Source organism: Brachionichthys hirsutus, chromosome 3 (genome assembly GCF_040956055.1).
Source record: "Brachionichthys hirsutus isolate HB-005 chromosome 3, CSIRO-AGI_Bhir_v1, whole genome shotgun sequence".
Taxonomy (NCBI): Eukaryota; Metazoa; Chordata; class Actinopteri; order Lophiiformes; family Brachionichthyidae; genus Brachionichthys; species Brachionichthys hirsutus.
This window is the reverse complement of record NC_090899.1, coordinates 10,920,452-10,935,431: the sequence shown is the minus strand read 5'-3', so window position 1 is coordinate 10,935,431 and position 14,980 is coordinate 10,920,452. Positions and strand designations below refer to the sequence as shown.

Genomic DNA, 14,980 nt, shown 5'->3' with positions numbered 1-14,980 from the left:
TCGTTTTACATGTGTACATAAGATAAAAACAGCATGTATACATTAAAATAAAAACAGCAAATCAATACAGACAATAAAAGAGGAACTTGAAACTAAATTAGATAAAATATAAAAATCTAAAATTATACATTAAAAGCAAATTATTAGTACTAGTCATAGGAGTCGCCAAACTGCGACAGACCAGACGCGTTGCTGAAACCGCAAGTGCCCCTGGGATTTGTATTTTCTTATACCGCGTCACGACGTCAGCGGAAGTAATTTGAGCGGACGTGAGCTCGGTCACATTGGTTTGGTTTTGGGGATGTTTTGAGGAACTCCACGCTAATGGAGGCAGCCGGCACAGGTACAGCGTGGAACAGTTCATGTGTCGTTAAACACCCGTTTCTTATCGAGACTAACTGCACGGCTCGTTATTTAGCTTGACGCGGAACCCGAGCAGCGCGTTATCGGCTAAACCTTGTGTGGACTCACGTAGCTAACGGTGGCTAGCTCTACCAAATAGTCTGTTAGGTTTCATTGATTTATTTATCGAAAGGGAGACGGACGTCAATGCCCATCAGGTAATATGGTGAACGCTATAAACAACCAGTGGAGGAGTTGTGCAGCTCGCATCGTTTGAAGTACTGCTAGCTATCGAGTATCGAGAATACTACGTACACAGTGAACATAAAGTTAAACACATACTTTGGGCCTTGTATTCAGTGATTATGACTTGACCTTTGAAGTTGAATAAGCAGCTAATGTTACCTCTACTCTGGACTGAACAGTGTTTATTGTCGCGTGGAATAACACGCAGATTCATCTGTCAGTAAAGCAGGTGATCGTTTTCTATTTATTTTTATTTATTTCAGGGGTGAGATATTACCATTTAGGAAACTTTAGAAATTCTGCTGTAGTAATCGCTAATAATTAACAATTGAACAGTTGATTATCTGTCTGTAAAATGTATTTGCTGCATAATATAAAAGTGCCCACTGTTATATTTTGGACATTGTTCTGGATGTTCACTGTGGCTCGCTCTGTTTCTTTTTGTCCTGCGGAACCTCAGAGGAGATCCGGTTGAGATGTGTGGAAAAAGATGTCTTAATACCAAAACTGATGAGGGAGAAAGCCAAGGAGCTCTGCGTGGACAAAGTTGAAGGTGTGTGAGATGAGTATGCTTTTTATTATAATAATAATAATTAATCTGGATTTGCCTTGCTGTTGTGCTGGGTCATTAGAATGGAGTCGTCTTTACCAAAACCATCAAAGCTTTTTCTGCTGTCGCAAACGTAAACGTCTGCTGTAATTACAATCCTATGACTTTTACAATGCTATTTAGGCCAATACTAAAGAGTCACCTCTTTTTGTTGACCCAAATGTACTACTTTTAGTTTTGATTGGACAACATTGGTAATCAAACATTTTCTATTAGATGGTTCTCAGTATAACACAATACAAATCAATAGCATAATAACCATTAAATTCAATCGGACCTGAAGCGGTAGAAGAATATAAATTGATTAAAGGAAAGACGGGTTAACTGAGTTTATGTTGTATGAGGATTGAAACAAAAAAAGGATTGGACATGAACCAAAATACTGGCATACTAAAACATCTACAGTAGAAAAGGTCACAATACTGTATTCTTATTTATTTAGTCTCGCCTAAATATATGCAAATCCTCGTTAATTCAGATTCAGAATACTTTATTTATCCCAAAGGGAAATTCCTGCACATGTGCACTAATAGGCAGCAATGCAGTGTCGATTACTAAGGAATTATTTTCAGTTTCTAGAAATGTGATAACGTCCAGCGTGAGTTGATGAGTAGCTTAAAGGGTGAACCAGTGTAATCACAGCCTGGTGTACTGAGGTGGGTATTCACTGGGGGGTAGTGGGAACCCCCTCTCAGCACTACCTGCTTCTCCCACCCTTTTTCACAACGTTGTTTCCTCTGTAAATATTTGTTTATGTCTGTATTGGGCTCCAATGTTGTCTTTGATTACGTGTTCCGAAGAAAAACGTGTTAGCAGGGAAGTGTTTTTTGTTTTGTTTTCACGTATGTTTAGTTGTGGATTCATAGTTTAATAATTACATTTCCTGAGATATTTAAATCTTGCTAAACATCCATACATTTCCTGTCCAAGTCAACGTAAGAGGGTGACACCTTCTAAACGTTCATTAAGTCCAGAGCTTCTGATCTCTACTAACTACCACATTTCCACATCTAAAAAATAGAAATAAATACAAATCTTCAGAAGAGCCCTTTTTATGCGGCGCTCGTCTCAGAGATTTTCTTTTTGCTGCGACTGATCAGAAACACAACCTTCTGCAGCATCTATCGGTGTCGTGGGACTCGGACGAGGCGTTTGCTGATTAGATTAGTCGCACTCTTCTGCTTCTCTAAATTGCTTTTGTAGTTGGTTTTTTTCACATCTGCATCCTGATGAAAGTGTCTGTGTGATAGCAATACTGATGCCGCTCATAAATGCAATTATGGTGTCACTTCTTTGGCATGGGAGGATGGTGAAGACTCAGTCTTCACCTTGTTTACAACGAGGACCTTGCACATTTAATCTGGAATACACGGCTTGCTGGGCCACAATGTCACTGATGTAGCTTTGTAGAATGGCTTTTCCTGTGCGTTTCAGTCACCGACGGGGTCCACAGGAAATGCTTTTACCGGCCAGGGAGGCTGGTTGAAGGAAGAAAAGTCCGAGTAAACTTTAATTATTGGTTTCTAGTTGTCAATTTTTATTATTTCCTTTGTGTGTCGCCTACACGTTTGTGTCAGTGCATGTTCATTCGGTAATATTGGAGCCAGCACCACCAACGCAACAAACAAACTGATTAGGAAAGTTGGCTCCATGATTGGTTGTGAGCAGGAAATGGTGACAAAGAGGAGCTGTACTGAAAAATCTATAGTCCATCAAGGACAACCCGGACCCCCCCCCCCAGACAGCGGAGCTCTTTCCCAAAGAGACATTTTCTGTGTGGATTAATTTAAATGAAGGTTTTCAAACTTCATTCTTTGAATTGCATAATTGTTTAAAGGTTTTCTATAATTCATAACATGGTGTATTTTTCTGTGAGTCGCATCAATAATGTGTGCTCGCATACCGTTTACGCCACTATTAAGATCATAATTGAGGGTTTGTCTTTTCTTCTTCTTCTCTCCATCCTCCCTCCAGCCTTCAACCACTGCTGTAAAGAATCTGGGTTGCTCATGGTGTTCAAGTGTCGGGAGGAGAACGCAGCACTAAAGCAGTGTCTGACAACGTAGTGAGTATTCTACAGCTTCTTGTTCACCAGACTGTATTTATGCATTAAGGTGCTGTAAAATGAACCCTGAACCATCTGTCACCACCAGCTACAAGGACCCGCAGTTCTTCGAGCAGTGCAAGGAGGAGTACGTCAATGAGAAACTGGCGTTCGAGAGGACGGGGATCCCCATCAAAAACAGGCAGCAAAAACTCCCGACGAGCATGTGATGAAGCGCGTTGCACGCAACCTGCCTCCTTTAAAAGCGAGGTGTGGGATGAGACTGGCCATCTCTAAGACAAAAACACGTGTACCGGTATGTTGTTTATTCACTGTGAAAGAAAACCGGTTGTATTTAATCAGAATAATTCTTATTTTTATGTGTATTTCCATAATGTTCTCTTCAGATGGTCAGAATGAACTTCCTTGATCCTCGATCGTAGCTCAATGTTTGATGACGTATGCTCTGAATCTGCTGAAAAGGTTGACGTTTGTGTACGTGCACTGACGGTGCACATTTTGCTATTCATCTGCAGATGAAAGTGTGTATTTATATGCAAAGAATTTCAAAGACTTGGAAATGAAAGGCCCCTGACATCTACATGACAATAAAAAAATATAGCGTTAGCTGTAAAGTGTGTTAAATTGTGGACTGTTCATGCATGCATTTTCAGCTGCCTTACTATTGACCCACCCTCACTGAATCATTTTATTCATTCTTGATTAAGCACTCTGAAGAGTCACCTACCGTAATTTATTGTTCACTGTATTTGTAATGAAAAAGTATTTACATCACACATCAATTCTGGTTAATTTTCAATTCATTTAAGCACATTCCCTGTCTTCAGCGTGCCGTGAAAGGAGGCAAACTTTTGGTCTTCTTGCGTTTTGAAAGACGTTCGTTTTGGGTAAATAAAAAACTCTTCCAAGTTCCATGAAAATCAATAAGCAAAATTGCTAAAAATGAAAAAAGCCATTTCTTCAGGACGCACTAAAATGTGATTTCTTCCATGGCCCGTGGGAGGGACCACACATCTACTTTATAGTAATCAGTCTCGTTTGTATGAAATGGACAACTACAAATAGGACACTCCAGTTTGAGTTGTTTCATTAAAATCAGTCGTTTTTGTGGCATCGTAACATTTTGGCTTCTTTCATAGAAAGTGACTTCAATCATAAATTGTTTCAATGATCAACGTTAACATGGAGAAGAGTTCACTAATGCAGAAGTCTCAAACATGAGGACGGGGAGAAGGTTGCTGCTGGCTTTGTAAAGTTTCATTCAATCGGATCACAAAAGCGCCTCACAAAAAAAATACATGGAAACAGTACAATCTGTCATTTTCTTTCCTTCATTTAATTGCTCATATTTACAGTCTGAAGTGCAGCAAATCTAAAATATAATCCATATCTACTGTACATTGCATTTTGGTTTGCAAATTGTTTACAGAAGTATGAAACTACTGCGGTAAAATAACATTTCTTAAAAATTAACAAAGACCACCACAGTTTATCATGAAACAGATAGAAATTGAACAAAGTATTTTCAACAACCATGGGCCTTTGTGCTTCATGCACTGATTTTTCAAGTCGCCGCTCAAGTCAATACACTTTATTGTTCTTCCACCATAGCAGACGACTCTTAAACACACTCAGAAGTCTTACAGCCAGGGACTAAAACAAAATAAAATGAAATCCTATGGGTTGGCGTGCAAAACTGCATTTGGCAGAGTACTGTGGCCCAGCATATACATTTATACAGGTATGCACATTCTTCCTTCTGTTGTACTCAATGCATTTCCATTTGTGCATCTTTCATTTCTTACTCTTGTCTGACCCTTAAAAAGAGAATCCAACAAGAACAGTTCCTCTTCACAGAGAACAGTGCAACGTGAATGTAAGACATTAACACCAGCACATCACAGTTAAATACATTTTCCGTAAATAAACTCAGCAGGTTTCCAACTTAGGCAGGATTATAAATGCAGGGACGTTTATGATGCCTATTCTATGTGTTTAAATTCAAACTTGGAGACAAACCTCAAACAAATGCTCGAGTACAGGAGCCTCTTTAACAGCCATGAGAACGACGAGCGGTGCGACAGCAGCTCTGAGTGCTGAACACGATGACATTTGTTTGTTTCTCTAGTGAAATTATGAATTCATTAGAACCGTAACTGGTGCCAGAGTTGTATTTCAAAAGACAAAAAAAAATGTATTAATAAGAAGAAAAATCTATTGAGTAATATCCTCCAAAATCACTATAAATGTTCTTTTAAATGAATTCAGAAAAACAGCAGGGTAGATTGATCCATTGAAACATTACTAAAAAATAACAACTACTCATGGTACAAAGAAAAACAATGTTTTGGTAGCTGTCAAAATTTGGAAAATTATTCCGAGTATCCTACAGTGACCGTCCCGATCACATCACGTCTTCACCCCTGGACGTCTCCGTCGCGAGACGCACCAGACTGCACACCCTGTACACTTTACAGCTATCTAACGTAAATAGACTTGCATTCGGAGGCAGTACATTTTTACTGATTCTACTTTGATGCTGTGGCCCCAGCGATCATTGGCCAGTGAATGGAGCCTTTCAAGCCCTATTAGGTATATTATCACAGATACAGGTGGACAAAAGATGCCCACACAGCAATCTGCACACACAGGCACACTGTTACACACACACACACACTGCTTGTATAAATGCTTGCACACATTTACAAATGTGCATACAAGGAGACACACACAGTGACAAGCTATTCCTCTGACGGTCTCATCAGTTTTTCCTCTGCAAAGTCAGGTATGTTCACCGATGTGGCGTGCAGAGATGACCCCAGTCTTTACGTTGAACAGGCCTCCATTAGCTAGCACATCCAGCAGGTCCAGTCCAGCCCAGAGGAGTGGTCTTATCTTAAGGCAGGCTAGGTGGTGTATATGTGGCAGGGTCGGAGATTCCATCCACTCATCCTTCTGTACATTTGTTTTTCATCCATGCGTGCTATTTTAAATCATCAACTCAATACGGCTTGGCCCACTCTGCGTTGGGGGGGCTCCTGGGCTTGCAGTTTCCAATCGAGGATGAGTTGGATGCAGTGGAGTGTCCCTCCCAGAACATGGCATCACTGGGCTTAGGGGGGCTGGGGAACGACCGAGAGCTGTCGTCCAGGGAGGCCTGGTTCAGGGGAGGCGGAGGCAGGATGACCGAGCAGGTATGGCTGCCAATCAGAACCTCTCCCGAGCAGCTCTGCGAGGGCCAGGGCCCATTGTACCAGCAGTCCTCCCTCAGACCGTCAGGCAGCTGGGTGCCTGACTGCCCGCTGACAGGGGGGCCAGGCCGCCCAGAGCACGACGGGAGGGGGGGCGCGCTAGGGGGGCGGGGCACCGACACCCGTGGAACGGTGAGGTTGTTGTTCTTTTCAACGTCGTCCAGACACTGGATTGGAACTGTGGAGGCGGCTGCAGAGAGAAGGGGGAGACAGATCAAGTAAATTCTAAAAGGAGGCTCTTTTCTTTCCTCCGACAGCTGGAAATGGTTTCTTATATTTGTGAAGAGCACACCTCTGGATACACACACACAGTTTAAACTCAAGTTTTAGATGGCTACACATTTCTAACGTGCTTTTAACCGAAGCCTTTTAATCCCTAGCAACAGCATATAATTGGCCTTATTATGCAACAGAAAATATAGATACCGGTAAGTGAGAAGTATGTGGGTAAAATCTCACGCCCTGCAGCAGGCTGCATGTTGGACAATAAAACTGCTGCACTTTGCAAACAGCCGTACATGCAAATGAGTAAATATCCAAAATAATTAGTTTTTGTTCACCGGCACTGAACATATCCATAGACAGATCAGCTAATCTCACACACATCATCGCTTTGCTATCAAATCGTCTTGAGCGCATAATAAAGTTAAATGAGTATCTCCTCCTGCTTGTCCCTCTTCCTCTCTCCATCAATCCCTCCCCACTCCTCTTCCATGAGAGGGTCTCCTGAGTCTAGGATTTGAATAAAAGCGATTCCAAAGGAGCCACATTTGAAGAATACAGATGAACAATATCATCATGAATAAATACATAACTCACTTTTTTTTTTTTTTTGCCAACCCCGCTTTCCTTATTCCTCTATCTGTTTTATCCAAGTCACAGGATTACCCTGTTATTCAGTGGAATAAATAGGCCAAGATTTATTTTCTTGCCTTATTTCGCTCTAATTTTCACCTCCTAGTTTTCTTTTCTCACGCTCCACGGAAACTGACAACAGAGGCAATCTCTTCTGGGGTAGAACACATCATCACAGCGGGATGGGAGAGGAGGGACGGACCATTTCATGATGTCCTTTATCAAAGTGTTTGAGAACTCTGATAATATCCACAGTCATATCACACCCGTATACAAACTGCAATGAGGAGCAGCAGGAGAAATCTTCTCAGGAAGTAGTACTTCTTCAGAAAAGCATCCCTTTGACCGATGAAAGGCCAAAATAACCCTCTTCCTACATTTGATATGAGCCTCGTTAGTTCCTGCATACAGAATCAAGGTTTTAATTAAGGACACCAATCCTGACGTCTGCGTAGACAATACATCTGAGACTACCTCAGACTTATTTTAAAGACTCGGAAGAGCCACAGAACAACAGGTGGAATTTGATTTGAGTATGGCACGCTTATAGTACATTAAAAAAAAAATAATTATGCATCCTACAAGAGGGGGAAAAAGTGCATGTAATTCCATTAAAGAGGCTGTTTTCATCTGTGGTTATGGATTAACCGGAATGTCCATAAACTACTGGTCAGATTTCCACAAACCTTGGACAGGCAGGGATCGGGCCAGGAAGAGCTACATAGACATGAAGGATTGTTCGGCCTTGCTGGTGGTACGGACTCCAATGAGTGGAGTGCCTCTCTGGTTACACATATAGCAGAGATTTCTCTGGTAACATTGAATGTAAAGGTTTGGTGCAGATGTGTAGGAAATTTAAGCTGAAACAGATAGTCTTGGGCTTTCTTTTGCTTTGTGCTGTTTGTAAAAAAAAAAGGCTAAATGCTAAGATGGCATTATATACAATAAGATAGGGGTTTAAAATAAGGCAACTTGAAGACAAGGGTTTTAGGCTGTATTTACTGCATCTCCATGGTAACACCTGAGATGCAGTTAGAGGTAATGTAAGGGATACAGGATGCTTACCCTGCTGTAGCATTAAAAAGGTGAATTATCTCATATCCCGACACAAACACACATCGTGTGCACACGAGTTTGTCCGCGTGCGTTCATGTGCATCGTTTTGTCTCGTCTTACCGATAAGTGGTCTGAGTTTCCTCATCAAGCCTGTTTGGTGCTTCAGCGCCGAGTGAAGACGAGTGACTTCAGAGCACAAGGCGCCGTACGTCTGCTGCATGCTCTGCTCGCTACAGGACGGAACATTTCATTTAGCATTCTGCTTAAAGCTATTCTTCTTACACACAAAAAAAAAGCAAAAAACAAATAGATTAAAAAAGAAAACACTGTGGCTTTTGAGTCAACGCCTGCAAACGCTCCAATTCACACCTTTAGTGAATAATCAAGCGCTCATCGCACTTTACCGTAAATTTAAAAAACTAACCCTTTACCTTGTAAAGAAAAAACACGAGGAGAAAATCTGAGCAAAAACTAACAACCTCTGAAAAGTGCTGATAAAAAACAATTCTAATTAATTGCAGAAAGATTTTTGTTTATTATGTGGATGATCTTTGGAATATTGTTAACCTTGTATATATATATAAAAAAACTGGAATGCAAATTCTAACTTTCCAATGAGGCCAAGCATTTAGGGTGTAGCTGGTATTTAATTGTGCATTTATTTCAGGTACTCCTTGGACTATCTACTAAAGGCTGTTATTTACCCCACTCTAGTGGCCATAAGGGGCAACTACAACAGCAAGACAAGACGCTACATGTATGGTGTAAAAACATCACAGCACTTGCATAACAAAACACCCCATCTAACTAGTCCTCTTTTCTAGGAAGCAACTGAATTGATTTAATGCTATTTACAGTGTAGAACTCTACCTGCACCAACTTTAACTTGCTGGAGATGTGTCAAAGCCATGTTTATTGCATTTGCAGTTTACATTATAGCAACTGCACGCAACAAGCAGTACAGTAAAAACGTGTCTCAATGAACAGGACAAAGCAAAATAAAATTCTTACATGGGCATCCTTCAATGATATTCGTAGAAGTAAATACCTTGCATTAAACTTTGCATCGGAGGTCTCGTCCAAGTCTGGTCCATTCAAGCCGAGGGGTTCCTCCTAAAACAGACTTAAGTTATGCAAAATCGAGACTTGGGGCAGTGTCTAAAATTCACACAAATATTTCCAGTTCTTATTCTAACATAATACTGGACTCGTTGACTCCCCTTCAAACCTTTGAGTTTGGTGTTTTCTAACTGCTCTTGTCTAAATCCTTGTTCGCTATGTCCTCCATTTTTAAAAATCATACTATCCTGTCTATCCTTCACTCCCCCCCCCCCCCACTTGACTTACCCCACTTCTCTCTAGAAGTCTACTGTTTTCCAGCGTCACCCTCTCCAGCTCCTCCTGCAGTTTGTGGATTTTAAGCTCCGTGCTGACCCTGTCCACCTGCCAGTAGTCCTGAGGACTGTTCAGGCTCTTCATCACTGACACACAGTAAGAGCAAACAGTTACTGTTGAGATTAAAATGTTATACTTGAAAATTCCTTGTGAAAGTAGTGTACTTCTTAATAAAGAAGCGTACTTCAGGATTGTACTTAAATAAAAATAACACAAAACAAACACTGCTGCCACAGAGAGTAGAAGGTAATCCTATGTGCTCTACCTGTACCTTGGCTGGTCTCCACCTCCGTCCTCAGCTGGAGCAGCTCCAGCTCTCTGGCCTGGAGCTGCTCCGTCAGCAGCTTCTCACTCTCACTCTTTTCCTTTTTCTGACACAAAGAGAGGAGACAGTGAGGTAGAGGTGGAGGAAGACGTGGGGAGAGTCAGCATTCATACCAATGCACCCTCTCCCTCTTGGTTGTAGATATGAATGGTGCAGCTGTGTTATATTTATGTAGTGGTAGCATGAGTTTGGGGTATTCACTTTACTTTGACCTAAAAACAAAACAAAAACAAAAACAGCTAAAGAATAGTTACAAAAAAATATCCACTTTAAAAATATGCAGTTTCCAACATACTTGATATTTGTGCCAGGCTCTAGTCAATTTGAGGCAGATCCAAAAGAATCTGTAAACGCACCAGTTTGTTAAGCTCCATCTGCAGGTCCTCCTTCTCTATATAGATACCTCGGTAAGCACTGAAGGCCTTGTTCACATAATGGGGACCCTCGGATGGAGGAGCCTCCGGCCTGAAGAGCTACATTGGTGATCCATGAAATACACAGCAGAGAAAAATACACACGTGACTTAAGTTACATCCATCATATCAAGATTGGAGTACTTTAGCTTACCATCTGTATTAAGACCTTTTCTCCATGGATATATTGCCATGGAAACGCAACGGCTCCACTTTTGAATTCTCCTATTTTCTCATTAATGTCTCATTTTCGCTTCCATTTCATTCTAAACTCTGTTGTGTCTTCAAATAAAAGTTTACATACAACAAAGGTGACCTGAGTAAACACTAAGCCCGAGTTATACGACACCCGGGACTGATTATACTGCCAGCGCTCCCAGAAGGCATCAGGTGGAGGGAGATTGAAATACATCAGCCTGGGAAGGGTTACAGAGCTTCTTTCTAAGATTCTGGGAATGGGACTCAGATCCAGAGTGAAGTAAATCTTCTACAAATGGAGAAGACTTGGGACAATAGTGAACTTTCATAGAAGTCGCTAACATTCCAAACGTCCTGCAACAGCATGGCGAAGGCTCAATCACAAAGTCAGGACAACTCTGTCATCTACAAAATGGTCACTGTTAACGGCACCGCTATTTGAAAGAACAGGACAAAAATGGCATCCGTGGGGCAGTGACGGGACAAGTCATGACTAACCCAGAGGAAAATTAAGATGTCCGAATTCTGCCGGAAACACCTTTATGACAGAGTCCATTCCATGGAGTGATTAGCTGAAGGTTTTAACTGTTTTAAAGACAGTGGTTCCATGGCATGTGGTAAAAATCAAAACAAAAACAACAACATTCCCTCAGACAAGCATGGCGGTGGAATTGTGCTCGGAGAATGCTTGACTGCGTCAGGGCTCAGGTGACTTGTCATAATTGAGGGAAACATGAATTCTGCTCTCTACTAAAACACCGGAGCTTAATCTGAGGCCCCCAGTCTGAGCTGAAGCTCAAGTCCAACTGATCTGAAGCGTAACAGTAAACTCACCGCTCAGGGATTCGAGAGGAAAATACCTCAAACTTTGGAGAGGAATGGACAACATGCTGTGGCAGGACCTGAAAATAGCTTCAATCTCCCAAATACTCCAAAGTGGCAGAACCAAAAGAGTTTTTCAGCAGCACTGGATTGTGTTGCGTCCTTTGTTTCTGGAATACAATTTCATGACCCCCCCTCCCCCCCCCCCAAAAAAAACAATGTTGTGCTCCAACACACTGTTTGACAAGGCCATACTCCTCTAGGCCTTCTCTTTGCTTTTAGACAATGGCATTTTTACCTCATTATTTTAAAGCTTTGACTTGATATTAATGATGCTGGCACACAGTCTCTCCCAGAGGAGCATTTTGCAGTGTCTTTTTGAATTTACTGACATTTTCCAAACTTTCTGTGAACACTTAGTTTGTCCATAATTCTATTATAACGGGGGGGGGGGGGGGGGGGGGGATAGCTTTCATTATTCAACTGTGTTGACAGCAGACTGTCTCTAAACCATCTGGATAAGCCTTCTGGTCTTATACTTCAGCCACCTCGTGCCAACCCTTTCTTCTACCTCGTCCTTACTTGTCTCCCACTAACAACTCTCCGTTTATGTCCATACCTTATCCTCCAACTGCTTAACCCTCTTCCTCAGAAAGGTATTCTCTCGTTCTGTGTCTCTCAGTCTCTTCTTGATGTCCTCATAGGCAGTGACCAGGGCGAAGTGGGAAGCGACAGATTCATCCCCGGCACACACCGATAAAGGACTATCGCCCGCAGCACTGTAGGCTGTCTCATGCTTAAGGATGCAGATGTCATCATCCACTGCCAACGGCTCCATGCCTGCACAGGCCGACTCCGTAGCCGAGGAAATACCTGCAGATTACAGGAAGAGTCTGATGAATCTCTTAACACGAAGCAGCACAAAGGCAACGTATTTAACGTCGTATGTGTTCGTTCTGAACTTGATATAAGCATCATGTTTCAAACGCTTTGGCACGGGGGCAACAGGGAGAGTTGAAAACACCCGACTGAACGATCCACAGGGAAAGAGGCTAATTGGTAACGGGTACTATGATGAGATGCACATCGTCTAAATGCTGAGTCATTCACGAGCGGAAAAAATGAAGCAAGAGTCACCACTTTGTGAACCACATGAACATCATTTCAGGAAATGCTTATGTAATGTTTTTTTATCACCTCTGCAAATGAGGGCTGTAGGAGGTAATCAAACAGCACAGACACGTTTACAAGAGGGAACAGACTTCAGTGAAATTCTGTGGACAGGTGGCCACTGGGGAGGCCGGTCAGTCTTTATGGGAGTAGTTATAAAGACATGGACATCACAACTACATTCATAGCACTACTTACTGTAGTGGCAACAGCCATTTTGTTTTTAGATTGCATTACTTATGCCGGCCTGTTTGATCATATTGATCTCACATATGATCAGAAAATTCATGAAGCTTTATTAAACATACTCTGAGCCTTTGTCCACTGGTGTAATCACGGTGATTTAATGAACATCTGTATTTCATCATGAAGCAGGAAATTGTAAGAACACCATTGTCAGCGATTCATTCTGCCTCAAATCTCACATATGGGTTTAGAGCCCTTGTGTGAAGACAAGATGTGCAGATATCTAAACCTTTTTAATAAGAATTATTTGATTATTTAAACATTTAATGTTCATATTAGGGCAGCACGGCGGTGGGTAGCACTGTTGCATCACATTGAGAAGGTCATAGGTTCGAATCCGACTTGCAGCCTTTCTGTGAGGCGTTTGCATGTTCTCCCTGCGTGGGTTCTCCGGCTTCCTCCCACTACCAAAAATGTGGAACTTATGTGAACTGGTTAACGTAAATGGCCCATGGGTGTGTGTGTGTGTGTGTGTGTGTGTGTGCGTGTGTGTGAGAATGAGTGTCTGTCTGTGTGTGGCCCTGCGATGAACTGGCGGCTTGTCCAGGGTGTACCCCACCTCTTTCCCTTTGACTGCTGAGATCGGCTCCAGCACGACCCTGCGACCCGGTAACAGACGATGCAGTTCGGAAGATGAATGAATGAACGTTCATATTAGTCCATATGACACTTGTCAAAATGAATCCACGGTATTTCAGTCTATAAGATCCTACAGGAATGCTGTACTTTTGTGGAAACACGAGACAGAGTCCACTTGGATGGCAGCTAGAATGGACGCAGACCAGGTCGGACCTGAAACCCACACCCTCCTTGATCTTTCGGCTCGCCAGCAGCAGAGACGCTGCAGCTAACGTCTGGTGATGTCAGCATGCAATGATGCAGCAAACACTGAACAGCCAAGTTTGTAACCCTGGAGGCCAAAGATTTTTGGGAAACAAAGTTTCGGGGCAGTAAACTGTACAGTCTACTGGATCCGAACCACAGATAGAAACCATGTCCAACCCAAACTCAGAGCCAACTATCTAAAGAACGACATCAGAAGATTGAACCAATTCTAAAGACACACTGCGAGAAACTGTTAAAAACGAAATTCAACGTGATATCATGACTTTGAATATCAATGTCATCCCGTTGGACTACCCACAATGAACTATCACATCTTACACACACACAAATATACAGATGAAGACAGCTTTGTTGTTCACGGACATTTAAAAGCAGTCACAATCGAAATGTAAACAATGAATGGCTTTTTATAAGACGCTAACGTTGCGTTAGCTTCCGTGAATCCAAGCCAACACAGATAGGCAGTTCTTACACTAGGTGTTATAACGAAGAATACATTTAGCGTACAGTGAAATGGAGAATCAAAACATATTGCAAAAATGACCTGCGGAAATTGAAATCATCCGTCTAACTGTGATGATATAGTTAGCTAACGCGAGCTATCGTTTTCTAGCTATTTGTGGCTAGCTGAACCGAATGCTTTCGGTTATTTTTGCTTCGTGATCCTCACTAACCGTGTCTGAAGCCGTCCTCAGTGAGTTGCCAACAGACCAAACTGGATGACCATTTATCCTTCAAAAGAGAGGAGCTGCTCCTGGAAGAAAAACAAAGAGAGGAAGATGGACACTCGCACCGTCAGCACTGACAGGTGAGGAAACATAAACTTCCGGGAGGCGCTGGACTGGTGAAGCCCTTTCAAAATAAATGTAGTAATTGTTAATGTTGCGTTGAGACAGAAAACAATTGGATTTACTGTATATAAAATAAATTAAAACGCTTCGTCATCATTTCCTTTTTGCCAAATGCAAAAGAGGTAAACACTCCTCTCACACAAGCTGCAAAAACGTTTTTTAAATCATGTAAGTGTTGGAGTCCTCCTGAACTATTTCTTTTCCGACAGACTTTTATTCAAAGTAAGGCTAATTTTATGCATATAGTAATTTTATAAACCTGCTATTTAGCAAATGCTTGCTAACCTAA

The 14,980-nt window shown here is 41.9% G+C and overlaps 2 protein-coding genes across 2 annotated transcripts; one reads left to right on the top strand and one right to left on the bottom strand.

Annotated features, from left to right (window-relative positions):
• The first annotated feature begins 240 nt into the window (after positions 1–240).
• Positions 241–3,877, top strand: cmc1 (C-x(9)-C motif containing 1). The gene is made up of 4 exons (XM_068760044.1): positions 241–343; positions 1,049–1,141; positions 3,173–3,263; positions 3,352–3,877. Exons 1-4 carry the CDS (start codon positions 325–327, stop codon positions 3,470–3,472), a joined length of 324 nt encoding a protein of 107 aa, XP_068616145.1. The 5' UTR covers positions 241–324; the 3' UTR covers positions 3,473–3,877.
• A 706-nt stretch (positions 3,878–4,583) lies between these two features.
• Positions 4,584–14,631, bottom strand: azi2 (5-azacytidine induced 2). Its single transcript, XM_068759420.1, has 8 exons — positions 14,515–14,631; positions 12,198–12,451; positions 10,502–10,618; positions 10,092–10,191; positions 9,773–9,906; positions 9,474–9,538; positions 8,546–8,655; positions 4,584–6,704 (listed from the first exon to the last, which is right to left on the bottom strand). The coding sequence occupies exons 2-8, from the start codon at positions 12,414–12,416 to the stop codon at positions 6,265–6,267; spliced, it is 1,185 nt and encodes a 394-aa protein (XP_068615521.1). The 5' UTR covers positions 12,417–12,451; positions 14,515–14,631; the 3' UTR covers positions 4,584–6,264.
• Positions 14,632–14,980: the final 349 nt, after the last annotated feature.

Coding starts and splice junctions, on each gene's coding strand:
- azi2 (XM_068759420.1), bottom strand. CDS start 12,416: ATGGAGCCGTTGGCAGTGGATGATGACATCTGCATCCTTAAGCATGAG. Junction 9,907..10,091: donor GGAGGTGGAGACCAGCCAAG/GTACAGGTAGAG, acceptor ACTGTGTGTCAG/TGATGAAGAGCCTGAACAGT. Junction 9,539..9,772: donor GACTTCTAGAGAGAAGTGGG/GTAAGTCAAGTG, acceptor AGTCTGTTTTAG/GAGGAACCCCTCGGCTTGAA.
- cmc1 (XM_068760044.1), top strand. Junction 1,142..3,172: donor CTGCGTGGACAAAGTTGAAG/GTGTGTGAGATG, acceptor TCCTCCCTCCAG/CCTTCAACCACTGCTGTAAA. Junction 3,264..3,351: donor AAGCAGTGTCTGACAACGTA/GTGAGTATTCTA, acceptor TGTCACCACCAG/CTACAAGGACCCGCAGTTCT.